Consider the following 15,177-nt stretch of genomic DNA (forward strand, 5'->3'; position numbering starts at 1 on the left):
TGGGACCAGAGAAAAAGAGTATGTGTGGTAATACCAAAGGAATAATGTGTGGAATTCAATAAAAAAATCAATAAAAATGTCAATAAAAAATTAATAAAGTCTAGTAAGTTGTAGTCTATAAGTCAATTAAGATATCCTCGTGATCCAAATGTGTGGAAATCCAATGAAAAATAATGAAAAAATAATGAAAAAATAATGAAAAAATAATAATATAAAGTCTAAAAAGTTGTGATGTATGAGTCAGTTATAATATCCTCGTGATCCAAGTGTAAATCAAAAAAATCCAAAAAATATATGTGCATCAGTGATTGTGATAATACTGAAAGTAATCCAACAGTGAAAAATCCAATATAAACAATATCAAAAAATGTCATAAATCAAACAGTAAAAAAAACTGTGAGCACTGGTTAGCAAAAGTTACTGTGAACAAGCTTCATAAAAAGTACTTAATATAAAAAACAAATATAAAAATAAAATCCTGTGAAAAAATATAAGAAGATCCAATCCCTGTGGAAAAAGAAAAATACAACATAGAGCAGTATTGCTTAAAATAAGTACACAATAATAGGAATAAAACTCACCATATATGCCAACGCGTTTCGGCCCACCAGTAGGGCCTTTATCAACAGGGATTGGATCTTCTTATATTTTTTCACAGGATTTTATTTTTTTATTTGTTTTTTACATTAAGTACTTTTTAAGAAGCTTGTTCACAGTAACTTTTGCTAACCAGTGCTCACAGTTTTTTTTTACTGTTTGATTTATGACATTTTTTGATATTGTTTATATTGGATTTTTCACTGTTGGATTACTTTCAGTATTATCACAATCACTGATGCACATATATTTTTTGGATTTTTTGGATTTACACTTGGATCATGAGGATATTATAACTGACTCATACATCACAACTTTTTAGACTTTATATTATTATTTTTTCATTATTTTTCATTGGATTTCCACACATTTGGATCACGAGGATATCTTAATTGACTTATAGACTACAACTTACTAGACTTTATTCATTTTTATTGACATTTTTATTGATTTTTTATTGAATTCCACACATTATTCCTTTGGTATTACCACACATACTCTTTTTCTCTGGTCCCACGACCCTATTCCCCACTGTTGTCTCTTAGGACCTCCAATCCATACATGTTTCACTATTATATACAGTAACCCTACTGTAACAATTTATGCTTACCTGATAAATTACTTTCTCCAACGGTGTGTCCGGTCCACGGCGTCATCCTTACTTGTGGGATATTCTCTTCCCCAACAGGAAATGGCAAAGAGCCCAGCAAAGCTGGTCACATGATCCCTCCTAGGCTCCGCCTACCCCAGTCATTCGACCGACGTACAGGAGGAAATATGCATAGGAGAAACCATATGATACCGTGGTGACTGTAGTTAGAGAAAATAATTCATCAGACCTGATTAAAAAACCAGGGCGGGCAGTGGACCGGACACACCGTTGGAGAAAGTAATTTATCAGGTAAGCATAAATTCTGTTTTCTCCAACATAGGTGTGTCCGGTCCACGGCGTCATCCTTACTTGTCGGAACCAATACCAAAGCTTTAGGACACGGATGAAGGGAGGGAGCAAATCAGGTCACCTAAATGGAAGGCACCACGGCTTGCAAAACCTTTCTCCCAAAAATAGCCTCCGAAGAAGCAAAAGTATCAAATTTGTAAAATTTGGCAAAAGTGTGCAGTGAAGACCAAGTCGCTGCCTTACATATCTGGTCAACAGAAGCCTCGTTCTTGAAGGCCCATGTGGAAGCCACAGCCCTAGTGGAGTGAGCTGTGATTCTTTCAGGAGGCTGCCGTCCGGCAGTCTCATAAGCCAATCGGATAATGCTTTTAAGCCAAAAAGAAAGAGAGGTAGAAGTTGCTTTTTGACCTCTCCTTTTACCAGATTAAACAACAAACAAAGAAGATGTTTGTCTGAAATCTTTAGTAGCCTCTAAATAGAATTTTAGAGCACGGACTACGTCCAAATTGTGTAACAAACGTTCCTTCTTTGAAACTGGATTCGGACACAAAGAAGGTACAACTATCTCCTGGTTAATATTTTTGTTGGAAACAACTTTCGGAAGAAAACCAGGCTTAGTACGCAAAACCACCTTATCTGCATGGAACACCAGATAGGGCGGAGAACACTGCAGAGCAGATAACTCTGAAACTCTTCTAGCAGAAGAAATTGCAACCAAAAACAAAACTTTCCAAGATAATAACTTAATATCTACGGAATGTAAGGGTTCAAACGGAACCCCTTGAAGAACTGAAAGAACTAGATTTAGACTCCAGGGAGGAGTCAAAGGTCTGTAAACAGGCTTGATTCTAACCAGAGCCTGAACAAACGCTTGAACGTCTGGCACAGCTGCCAGCCTTTTGTGAAGTAAAACAGATAAAGCAGAGATCTGTCCCTTCAGAGAACTTGCAGATAATCCTTTCTCCAAACCTTCTTGTAGAAAGGATAGAATCTTAGGAATTTTTATCTTGTTCCATGGGAATCCTTTAGATTCACACCAACAGATATATTTTTTCCATATTTTATGGTAAATTTTTCTAGTTACAGGCTTTCTAGCCTGAATCAGAGTATCTATTACAGAATCTGAAAACCCACGCTTTGATAAAATCAAGCGTTCAATCTCCAAGCCGTCAGTTGGAGGGAAACCAGATTCGGATGTTCGAATGGACCTTGAACAAGAAGGTCCTGTCTCAAAGGTAGCTTCCATGGTGGAGCCGATGACATATTCACCAGGTCTGCATACCAAGTCCTGCGTGGCCACGCAGGAGCTATCAAGATCACCGAAGCCCTCTCCTGATTGATCCTGGCTACCAGCCTGGGAATGAGAGGAAACGGTGGGAATACATAAGCTAGGTTGAAGGTCCAAGGTGCTACTAGTGCATCTACTAGAGTCGCCTTGGGATCCCTGGATCTGGACCCGTAACAAGGAACCTTGAAGTTCTGACGAGAGGCCATCAGATCCATGTCTGGAATGCCCCATAATTGAGTTATTTGGGCAAAGATTTCCGGATGGAGTTCCCACTCCCCCGGATGGAATGTCTGACGACTCAGAAAATCCGCTTCCCAATTTTCCACTCCTGGGATGTGGATTGCAGACAAGTGGCAGGAGTGATCCTCCGCCCATTGAATTATCTTGGTCACTTCCTCCATCGCCAGGGAACTCCTTGTTCCCCCCTGATGGTTGATATATGCAACAGTCGTCATGTTGTCTGATTGAAACCTTATGAATTTGGCCTTTGCTAGTTGAGGCCAAGCTTTGAGAGCATTGAATATCGCTCTCAGTTCCAGAATGTTTATCGGGAGAAGAGATTCTTCCCGAGACCATAAACCCTGAGCTTTCAGGGGTTCCCAGACCGCGCCCCAGCCCACCAGACTGGCGTCGGTCGTGACAATGACCCACTCTGGTCTGCGGAAGCTCATTCCCTGTGACAGGTTGTCCAGGATCAGCCACCAACGGAGTGAATCTCTGGTCTTTTGATCTACTTGAATCGTCGGAGACAAGTCTGTATAATCCCCATTCCACTGTCTGAGCATGCACAGTTGTAATGGTCTTAGATGAATTTGTGCAAAAGGAACTATGTCCATTGCTGCAACCATCAATCCTATTACTTCCATGCACTGCGCTATGGAAGGACGAAGAACAGAATGAAGTACTTGACAAGAGCTTAGAATTTTTGATTTTCTGACCTCTGTCAGAAAAATCCTCATTTCTAAGGAATCTATTATTGTTCCCAAGAAGGGAACTCTTGTTGACGGGGACAGAGAACTTTTTTCTTTGTTCACTTTCCATCCGTGAGATCTGAGAAAGGCTAGGACGATGTCCGTATGAGCCTTTGCTTTTGACAGAGACGACGCTTGAATCAGGATGTCGTCCAAGTAAGGTACTACTGCAATGCCCCTTGGTCTTAGAACCGCTAGAAGGGACCCTAGTACCTTTGTGAAAATTCTCGGAGCAGTGGCTAATCCGAATGGAAGTGCCACAAACTGGTAATGCTTGTCCAGAAAAGCGAACCTTAGGAACTGATGATGTTCCTTGTGGATAGGAATATGTAGGTACGCATCCTTTAAATCCACCGTGGTCATAAATTGACCTTCCTGGATGGTGGGAAGGATCGTTCGAATGGTTTCCATTTTGAACGATGGAACCCTGAGAAATTTGTTTAGGATCTTGAGATCTAAAATTGGTCTGAATGTTCCCTCTTTTTTGGGAACTATGAACAGGTTGGAGTAAAACCCCATCCCTTGTTCTCCTATTGGAACTGGATGAATTACTCCCATCTTTAACAGGTCTTCTACACAATGTAAGAATGCCTGTCTTTTTATTTGGTTTGAAGATAATTGAGACCTGTGGAACCTTCCCCTTGGGGGTAGTTCCTTGAATTCTAGGAGATAACCTTGAGAAACTATTTCTAGTGCCCAAGGATCCTGAACATCTCTTGCCCAAGCCTGAGCAAAGAGAGAAAGTCTGCCCCCCACCAGATCCGGTCCCGGATCGGGGGCCATCCCTTCATGCTGTTTTGGTAGCAGTGGCAGGCTTCTTGGCCTGCTTACCCTTGTTCCAGCCTTGCATCGGTCTCCAGGCTGGTTTGGGTTGTGAAGTATTACCCTCTTGCTTAGAGGATGTAGAATTAGAGGCTGGTCCGTTTCTGCGAAAGGGACGAAAATTAGCCTTAAAAGACCTATCCTGAGGGAGGGCGTGGCCCTTTCCCCCGGTGATGTCTGAAATAATCTCTTTCAAATCAGGACCAAACAGTGTTTTACCCTTGAAAGGGATGTTAAGCAATTTTGTCTTGGAAGACACATCCGCTGACCAAGACTTTAGCCAAAGCGCTCTGCGCGCCACGATAGCAAACCCTGAATTTTTCGCCGCTAATCTAGCTAATTGCAAAGCGGCATCTAAAATAAAAGAGTTAGCCATTTTAAGTGCTTGAACTCTGTCCATAACCTCCTCATACGAAGATTCTTTATTGAGCGACTTTTCTAGTTCTTCGAACCAGAAACACGCTGCCGTAGTGACAGGAACAATGCATGAAATTGGTTGTAGAAGGTAACCTTGCTGAACAAACATCTTTTTAAGCAAACCCTCTAATTTTTTATCCATAGGATCTTTGAAAGCACAACTATCTTCTAGAGGAATAGTAGTGCGTTTGTTTAGAGTAGAAACCGCCCCCTCGACCTTGGGGACTGTCTGCCATAAGTCCTTTCTGGGGTCGACTATAGGAAATAATTTTTTAAATATAGGGGGAGGAACAAAAGGTATGCCGGGCCTTTCCCACTCCTTATTTACTATGTCCGCCACCCGCTTGGGTATAGGAAAAGCATCGGGGGGCACCGGAACCTCTAGAAACTTGTCCATCTTACATAATTTCTCTGGAATTACCAAATTGTCACAATCATCCAGAGTAGATAATACCTCCTTAAGCAGTGCGCGGAGATGTTCTAATTTAAATTTAAATGTTACAACATCAGGTTCAGCTTGTTGAGAAATTTTTCCTGAATCTGAAATTTCTCCCTCAGACAAAACCTCCCTCCTGGCCCCTTCAGATTGGTGTGAGGGTATGTCAGAACAGTTATCATCAGCGTCCTCTTGCTCTTCAGTGTTTAAAACAGAGCAATCGCGCTTTCTCTGATAAGTAGGCATTTTGGATAAAATGTTTGCAATAGAATTATCCATAACAGCCGTTAATTGTTGCATGGTAATAAGTATTGGCGCACTAGATGTACTAGGGGCCTCTTGTGTGGGCAAAACTGGTGTAGACACAGAAGGGGATGATGCAGTATCATGCTTACTCCCCTCATTTGAGGAATCATCTTGGGCAATATCATTATCTGTGGCATCATTGTCCCTACTTTGTTTGGACACTATGGCACAATCATCACATAAATTTAAATGGGGAGAAACCTTGGTTTTCATACATATAGAACATAGCTTATCTGATGGTACAGACATGTTAAACAGGCTTAAACTTGTCAACAAAGCACAAAAAACGTTTTAAAATAAAACCGTTACTGTCACTTTAAATTTTAAACTGAACACACTTTATTACTGAATATGTGAAAAAGTATGAAGGAATTGTTCAAAATTCACCAAAATTTCACCACAGTGTCTTAAAGCCTTAAAAGTGTTGCACACCAAATTTGAAAGCTTTAACCCTTAAAATAACGGAACCGGAGCCGTTTTTACATTTAACCCCTATACAGTCCCAGCTATCTGCTTTGCTGAGACCCAACCAAGCCCAGAGGGGAATACGATACCAAATGACGCCTTCTATAAGCTTTTTCAGTGGTTCTTAGCTCCTCACACATGCATCTGCATGCCTTGCTCTCCAAAAACAACTGCGCATTAAAAAAATGCGGCTCTGCCTATGACTAGAAAAGGCCCCCATCTGAAAAAGGTGTCCAATACAGTGCCTGCCGTTTTTTTAAAACAATCCCCAAGATTATAATAACTATTAAGAGTTATAATCTGCAAAATATGCTTAGCAAAGTAATCGTTTTAGCCCTGAAAAATGTCTACCAGTTTTTTAAGCCCTTATGAAGCCCTTTATTCTTTTACTTAATCTAAGAAAATGGCTTACCGGTCCCCATAGGGGAAATGACAGCCTTCCAGCATTACATAGTCTTGTTAGAAATGTGGCCAGTCATACCTCAAGCAGAAAAGTCTGCCAACTGTTTCCCCCAACTGAAGTTACTTCATCTCAACAGTCCTGTGTGGAAACAGCAATCGATTTTAGTAACGTTTGCTAAAATCATCTTCCTCTTACAAACAGAAATCTTCATCTCTTTTCTGTTTCAGAGTAAATAGTACATACCAGAACTATTTTAAAATAACAAACACTTGATTGAAGGATAAAAACTACATTTAAACACCAAAAAACTCTTAACCATCTCCGTGGAGATGTTGCCTGTGCAACGGCAAAGAGAATGACTGGGGTAGGCAGAGCCTAGGAGGGATCATGTGACCAGCTTTGCTGGGCTCTTTGCCATTTCCTGTTGGGGAAGAGAATATCCCACAAGTAAGGATGACGCCGTGGACCGGACACACCTATGTTGGAGAAATTTTATTTGTATTGCTCTAATCTTTTTTAAAATTGTTTTTTATTATTATTATGTTACTATCGATTGTTCTTATTAAGTATTATGGATCCATATACTTTTAAGCTTTTTTAACTTGTTATCACCTGCAGATATTATATGTTATATCAAACTTGTAATCATATGCTATATTAAATTTATTAAATTTGTCAATTTGGGCTATTTTAAGATACCTATTGTGCTAGTGTACTTAACGACACTTTTAGTTCACACCCATATTTAGACCTAGCCTTTCATTAGGCGCTCCTAACACATCACAATTCTTTTAATATTTAAACAAGCTAAATATTTTGCTGCATGAAAAAAAGAAAAAAAAGAAGAAGATGGTGAGAAAACCTTCATCAGATGTATTAGTGAAAGGAGAATAACTAAGAGAGGTATAGTACGATTTTTGAAAAGAGATGAGCAATACAAAAGACACCTTCAAGCATATAAATAGGGGTTTAAAGCGATAGGAAAGTCAAAATGAAACTCGCATGATTCAGATAGAGCCACTATTAAATTAACTTCTATTTTAAAATGTACTTTGCTCTATTGGTATCCTTTGTTGAAAACAAATATTTACATATACTACACTAGTGGGAGCTAGCTTGTGATTGGTGACTACACACATATACCTCTTGTCATTGGTTCACCAGATGTGTTCAGCTAACTCCCAGTAATGCATTGCTGCTATTTAGATAACTGTGTTTAACGCCTTTACAGGAGTTAAACTCACAGCTATCTAAGCAGCAATAATAAAATGCTTGAACATATTAGTTCATATCCATATCCTAGGGATCCTTGAAGTCCACACAGTGTTTGTCTTTACCACCTCAAGAAAACAATGTGTCACAATATTAAAGGGACGTGAAACCCAAAAAGTTTCTTTCCTCATTTGGATAGAACATACAATTTTAAACAACTACTTCTATACAAATACTTCTATTATCAAATTTGCTTCATTCGCTTGGTATCATTTGTTGAAGGAGCAGTAATGCACTACTGGTTTCTAACTAAACACATGGGTGAGCCAATGACAATTAGTATATATATATATATATATATATATATATATATATATATATATATATATATATATATATATATATATATATATAGATATGCAGCCACCAATCAGCAGCTAGACCCTAGGTTCTTTGCTGCTCCTGAGCTTACCTAGATAAACATTTCAGCAAAGGATAACAAGAGAAGGAAGCAAATTGAATAATAGACGTAAATAAGAAAGTTGTTTAAAATTGTCTAATTATGACTTTATTGTCCCTTTAAGTTAGAGGGCAGTTGGTTCAGGAGTAATTTGCAGAAGCTCTTCTCTACAAAAAGTGGTACGGACAAAGGATGTAAGTGAATACATGAATGCCTGGTATACATAATGCTATCTTAATAGCTAATTCAAGCGTACACATCAGAAAATAATATGGGCAGAGTTAATCTTATCTGCCATGTTACAATTTTACCCTGTATTAAAGGGCTCACCTGTCTTCTGTCCATTGTCTGATGCGTTGTTGAGCATTAGGAGATCCTATAGAGAACCTGTCCATGCTTCTGTACTGGTGTTTCTCAGGGGACAGCCTGCGGCGCAGCTGATCTAACTCATGTTCATACATTAGCCTCTGGCGTTCCAGTGCCGAGCGCTTCTCTTCCTCATGTTGCTGCTCCAGGCTCTGCAGGATGGACTGCATGGGATCTACAAGAGACACCAGAAGCTACATCAGACACACGTTTCCCACCAGCAGGGATACTGCAAAGAGTTGTAAATAAGACGTATTTCTTGTTACAAATTCATCTTGCTGACGATATAGAAGGGTTGTTTAACTCCAGTTCCCAAAAGGGGACAAACAAACCATAAAGGGACATGAAAGTTCATGATTCAGACAGAGCATGCTATTTAAAGACACCTCTAAATTAACTTCTATTATTTAATTAACTTTTTTCTCTTGGTATCCTTTGTTGAAAAGAAGATATACATTTTCTCAGTAAAAGCAATGCACTACTGTGAGCTAGCTGGTGATTGGTGGCTACACACATTTGTCTCTTGTCATTGGCTCACCAGATGTGATCAAATAGCTTCCAGTAGTGCATTACTGCTCTGGAGTTGACTTTATCTGAGTGTTTAATTCCTTTGCAGGGGTTAAACACAAAGTTATATGCAAGCAACAGTGCAATAGTAAATGCTCTAACATTACAGCATTTTCTTTTTACACCTTAATATCCCTTTAAGCCATGACTTAAAGGGACGTGATACCGAAATGTTGAAGCAACTGAAAGGGATGCAGCATAGCTGTAAAAAGCTGACAGGAAAATATCACCTGAACATCTTTATGTAAAAAAGAAAGATATTTTACCTCAAAATTTCCTCAGTAGCCACATCCCATTGAAAAGGTATAATAAGTAGCCAATTAGGATTCTCATAACCAGGTCTTGCTGGGGAGCGTGTTTCTGGCAAGCAGGGTCACAGTCATGTCATTTCCCTATGCAGTTTATGGAAGTTTACTAGGAAATCTCGCGAGGTTTTCTGGAAATCTCATGAGAGAACAGTAAAAAAGTGTGACATCAGCATTGATAAAGCCGATTGGCTGTTTTTTTTTCCAACATGCAGCTGACAGTAGATGACAAATAACTGTTCACAAAGCACTTACTATTGTGAAGCTGAAGAAAGTTTCAGATAAAATCTCTTTCTTTTTTTATATAGAGATGTTAAGGTGATATTTCCTTGGCAGCATTTTAGAGTTTGCTGCATCACTTTCAAGGGATTTAGCATATGGGTATTTTGTCCCTTTAAATCGACTGAACCAGACTTGATTGAGCTCAAATATGAAGATTTTGAAACCCTGGTCTATTTACAGCACTGGAGTGTGCTGTAGAAAATCACTGAGAAATATGCAACAACAACAGCTGGATACCGTGACCTGCTGAGGCTCCTGAGGCTAGATACTATCCTTAAAGGGGCATTCTAATGTTAAAATGAAAAGCTCACGTTTTTTAAAGCAGGGTTTTAGCATTAGTTCCCCTACCTTATGTGAGTAACCCTGCAAAGGCACATAACGCACAGATAAAGCCCTACTGCAGGACTGCAACATACTGAGCAGAAAACAGTGAGCCAATTAAAAGCAGCGTATCCATGTACTCCCAATCAGTCAGGAGCTGCAACGAGTTACCTACGTCTGTAAACCCCATTGTGTATAGTAAGTATAGGACACAAATGCAAAAATAACATACTCCAATAAATTAGAGTATTTAATTTCTGAATCAGAATGTCCCTTTCTTATATAAAATCAGTGTAACGTTGCTACAAATAAAAAACAGTGGTACTATGCAAGAGACGAGCCTGATGAAATGATAAAATAGTTTATGAAAGAGTTTGAATTACTGTGTGAATTAAATAAGGACGTTTCATTCTTTTCTAAGTAAGAGAAACCTCAACAATTAAAGAACGTTCCTCCTCGCCAAGGAGGAGCCTCGCTAGTAGCTAGACAAAGTCATAATTGCCTATTAGTAGCCAATACACATACTGTACTTTATCCACTCATACTATGGCAGGTACCATTATTTCCCAGGGCTTTCATCATCACTTCCATCTGGGCATACTCATAGTTGAAGTTGATCTCACTGGAGACTTCGCTGGATGTGTCCCCATCTGCATCCAGTTGCTCGAAGCTGCTGCTGTTCTTTAGATTGTTTTCTCGTTCTTCATCCCGCTCAGACTTGCGCTTCTTCGGTAAACTTATTCTTTATGTGGGAAAGAAGCAGTGACTCAATATGTTAACAGCTCTTACAAAATATTAATTACACACATTCAACACTTTCCTTTCTAAATCATTAATATGTTCATGAAATTTACAATCCACACAATTTAAAATTACTTAGAGGCAATAGTAAAAATGTGACAAATACTTTGAAATTACCTGAAAAAGTGGTTATTTCCCCAGAGTATTCGGTCACCGTGTTGGAGCGGTGTGGACTCGCTGACCTGAGAGCCATTTACAAATGTCCTATAAGAAAAAAAAAGAATTTGAGTTTAAATAAAAGGTCAAAGGAAAAATCTTTTGAGACAATAAGTACTAAAGTAAAAAAAATCCAACCGACAAACATCCACAACAATAGAAAAAAGAGTCTCGAAAGGTTTATCGTTTTGAAATCGTTATCAAGGTGAATAAAAAGTAAAAAATTTACTTTTATTCTTCAGACAGTTTTTTTTTTTTTTTTTTTATTTACTTCTGTTATAAAAAGTGCTTTGTTCTCTTGGTATCCTTTTATGAAAAGCATACCTAGGTAGGGTCGGGATCAGCAATGCACTACTGGAGTTAGCGGATAATTGATGGCTGGACATGTCTCTTGTCATTGGCTCACCGGCTGGGCCCCAGTAATGCATTGCTGCTATGTCAGCTTTAAAATGAATGTCAACTTTCCTGATAAAGTGTCAGTTTTTTATAAAAACTATTAAAAACAGGGGCACTTTCATTCATGAAAGTTTACATTGCACCGGATTTTACAAATACCTTCTTCTCCTGAAACGCTGATTCCACGCCTGCAGCTCCTCTGTACTTCGTCAGCAATGACTAAACCGGCTATCTCCAATCAAGGCTTCCCCACTAGGAGCGATCATCTAGTGAGGCCATGCCGTGATTGGAGGAAGCCGGTTTTGTCATTGCTGTGTAAGTACACGGGGGCGTATCGGTGATCCGGCGTTTCAGGAGAAGAAGGTATTTGAAAAATCCGGTGCAATGTAAACTTTCATGAATGAAAGTGCCCCGGTTTTTAATAGTTTTTTTAAAAACCGGGCACTTTATAATGAAAGTTGACATTCACTTTAACAATGTGTTTAATACCTTTGCAGGGGGTTAAACACATAGTTAGAGCATGTTCTCATTACACTGTTGCTTGCGTATAACACATTACAGCATTTTCTTTTTGCCTTTTATCTCCAATTAATACTAATGTGTGTTTGTGTTCAATAACAACACAACGGAATAATACCAGACAATGAATTGAATGTGATGTAACAAATACACATAATACTTGCATTGTGACTACAGTTGTGTCCCTGAGTGAAGGAACAACCTCAAAAAACATTTCCGTCATGAATATGAAAGAGCACTAAAAAGATAAGTTCAGGGTATTTTTTTATTTATTTTTTTTTAAATTAAAAACAATTTAAAGGGACATTACAGCCAAAATTGTAATATAAATGAATTAGCAAAAATGATTCTAATAAAAGCTATAGCTGTTTCAAGAGTGTACTTAAAGGGACACTAAACCCAATTTTTTTCTTTCATGATTCAGATAGCGCATGCAATTTTAAGCAACTTTCTAACTTACTCCTATTATCAAATTTTCTTTGTTCTCTTGATATCTTTATTTGAAAAAGAAGGCATATAAGCTAAGGAGTCAGAAAATTTTGGTTGAGAACGCTGGACAGCACTTGTTTATTGGTACTGTCCAATCAGCAAAGACAACCCAGGTAGTTCACCAAAAATAGGCCGGCATCTAAACTTACATTCTTGCTTTTCAAATAAAGATACCAAGAGAATGAAGACATTTTGATAATAGGAGTAAATTAGAAAGTTGCTTAAAATTGCATGCTCTATCTGAATCATGAAAGAAAAAAAATTGGGTTCAGTGTCCCTTTAATTGTGCAACATGCACCAGCATTTTAAACACAACACTTACTCAAGAGCCTAAGGTGCTTGTACCATCTGGTGATGACTCAATTTGTTAATGGTTGGCATGATACAATCCCCACTGGTGCTCTGAGATGCTGTAGTATTTAAAATGCTGGTGCACTGAGAAAATCTAGCTATGCTTCACATGCACGTGCAGAGAAAAAAATAAAAAAGTTAACACTAAAACAGTGATAACTTTTACTAGAAGCATTTTTGCAAACACATGTATATTGCAAATATGATTCAATTAAAAAATGTCATTAATCTACATGCATTTAAATTTTGACCGGAATGTCCCTTTAAGTTAAAGCTTTTTAAATTAATTCTGAAACAGAAAGCAGTACATAGTGGTCTACATGAGAGAATATCACTGCCTGATAAGGTTATGTCCTACAGCCCCTCGGTGGACAGTGAAAAATCCCCAAAAACATAAAAGATTTTTTTTTCAGAGAGAAAAAGTATCCTCTTTTAGGTACAACAAAGAAAATACATTACTTTCATGACCCTTACAATCAAGGTACTCGAATGGACTCTCTGCCAATATGTTCTTGTTTAAAGCAAGTATCAGAACCGTCATTATTTAAAGGGACATAATACTCATATGCTAAATCACTTGAAACTGATGCAGTATAACTGTAAAAAGCTGACAGGAAAATATCACCTGAGCATCTCTATGTAAAAAAGGAAGATATTTTACCTCACAATTTCCTCAGCTCAGCAGAGTAAGTTCTGTGTAAAAAGTTATACTTCACCTGCTCCCAGCTGCAGGTAAAAAAAAATTAAAAATGAAGAAATGAACAGCAGCCAATCAGCATCAGCAGTGCTGAGGTCATGAACTCTTACTGTGATCTCATGAGATTTCACTTAACTCTCATGAGATTTCATTGTAAACTTCCATACACTGAATAGGGAAATAAGATGAGAGGGCACGAGGCTCATCCCTTCGGCTGTCCCGGGACAGACATACTGGTTTGCTGCTTAGAAGTCCTTTACAATGGGGTGTGGCTACTGAGGAACTTTTGAGGTAAAATATCTTTCTTTTTTACATAGAGATGTTCATGTGATATTTTCTAGTCAGCTTTTTACAGCTATGCTGCATCACTTTCAAGTGTTTTAACATTTGGGTATTAAGGGGCAGTCCAGTCAAAATTCAACTTTCAGGGTTCAGATAGATCATGCAATTATAAACTTACTTTTATCAACAAATTTGTTAGGCTCATAAGCCAATTTCTAAGCCCTTGAAGGCTGCCTCTTATCGTGCATTTTTAAAGTTTTCCACAGCTAAACAGAACTAAATCATGTGTGCCATATAGATAACATTGTGCTCACTCCCGTGGAGTTATTTATGAGTCAACAATGCTTGGCTAAAATGCAAGTCTGTCTAAAGAACTGAAATAAGGGGGCAGTCTGCAGAGGCTTAGATACAAGGTAAACACAGAGGTAAAAAAGTATATTCATATAACTGTGTTGGTTATACAAAACTGGGGAATGGGTAATAAAGTGATTATCTATCTTTTTAAACAATAACAATTCTAGACTAGACTGTTCCTTTAAATAAAGGCAATGACTTACTATAGCAGATCACCTGCAACACCGTTTTAGTGAATTCACGTGAAAAATTCAAAGGTGTCTGACTGCAGACTGGAGCTCCACTCTAGACAGGAAACATGTAACCCACACTCAAATTTTTATTTTTTGCTGTTATTTTAAATCAACTTTAATGTAACAAACAACTAATAGACAATAATTCTGAATACTAAACATTTTGCATGCTTTCTTGTTCTTAAAGGGACATGAAATCCAACATTTTTCTTTCATGATTCAGATAGAGAATACAATTTTAAACTACATTCCAATTTACTTCTATTATCTAATTTGCTTCATTCTTTAGATATCATTTGCTGAAGAAATAGCAATGCACATTGGTGAGCCAATCACACAAGGCACCTATGTACAGCCACCAATCAGCAGCTTACAGAGTCTATTTAGATATGCTTTCAACAAAGGATATCAAGAGAATGTAGCAAATTAGATAATATAAGTAAATTAAATGTTGTTTTAAATTGTATGCTCTTTCTAAATCATGAAAGACAAAATTGGGTTTTATGTCCCTTTAATGTTCACTCACAATGGTCTATGCTGATTTTCATTTATAAGGTAACCACTGTGAATGAACATTAAAGGGACAGTATACTGTAAAATAGTTTTTCCCTTAATGTGTTTACAATTACTCTTTTTACCAACTGCAGAGTAAAAAATTTATGAAAATTAGCTTTTTAAGGCTTATTTGTGTATATTAAAGCTCTGATTTTGTGTTTTGAAGCCACAGCCTAATAAAATAGGTTGAGCTTGTAGGTATAATCAAATCTCATTACTGTATCA

General features: G+C 38.0%; 1 protein-coding gene across 1 annotated transcript in view; it reads right to left on the minus strand.

Moving 5' to 3' along the window:
• The window catches only part of KIF13B (kinesin family member 13B), a 654,496-nt gene that overhangs the window by 292,503 nt on the left and 346,816 nt on the right, over positions 1-15,177 (minus strand). The window contains exons 15-17 of the mRNA XM_053709534.1: positions 11,038-11,124; positions 10,677-10,861; positions 8,609-8,819 (exon numbers count right to left, since the gene is read on the minus strand). Coding sequence (XP_053565509.1) covers positions 8,609-8,819; positions 10,677-10,861; positions 11,038-11,124 — 483 coding nt within the window. The remainder of the gene's footprint in view (positions 1-8,608; positions 8,820-10,676; positions 10,862-11,037; positions 11,125-15,177) is intronic.

This window comes from Bombina bombina, chromosome 4 (assembly GCF_027579735.1).
Source record: "Bombina bombina isolate aBomBom1 chromosome 4, aBomBom1.pri, whole genome shotgun sequence".
NCBI lineage: Eukaryota > Metazoa > Chordata > Amphibia > Anura > Bombinatoridae > Bombina > Bombina bombina.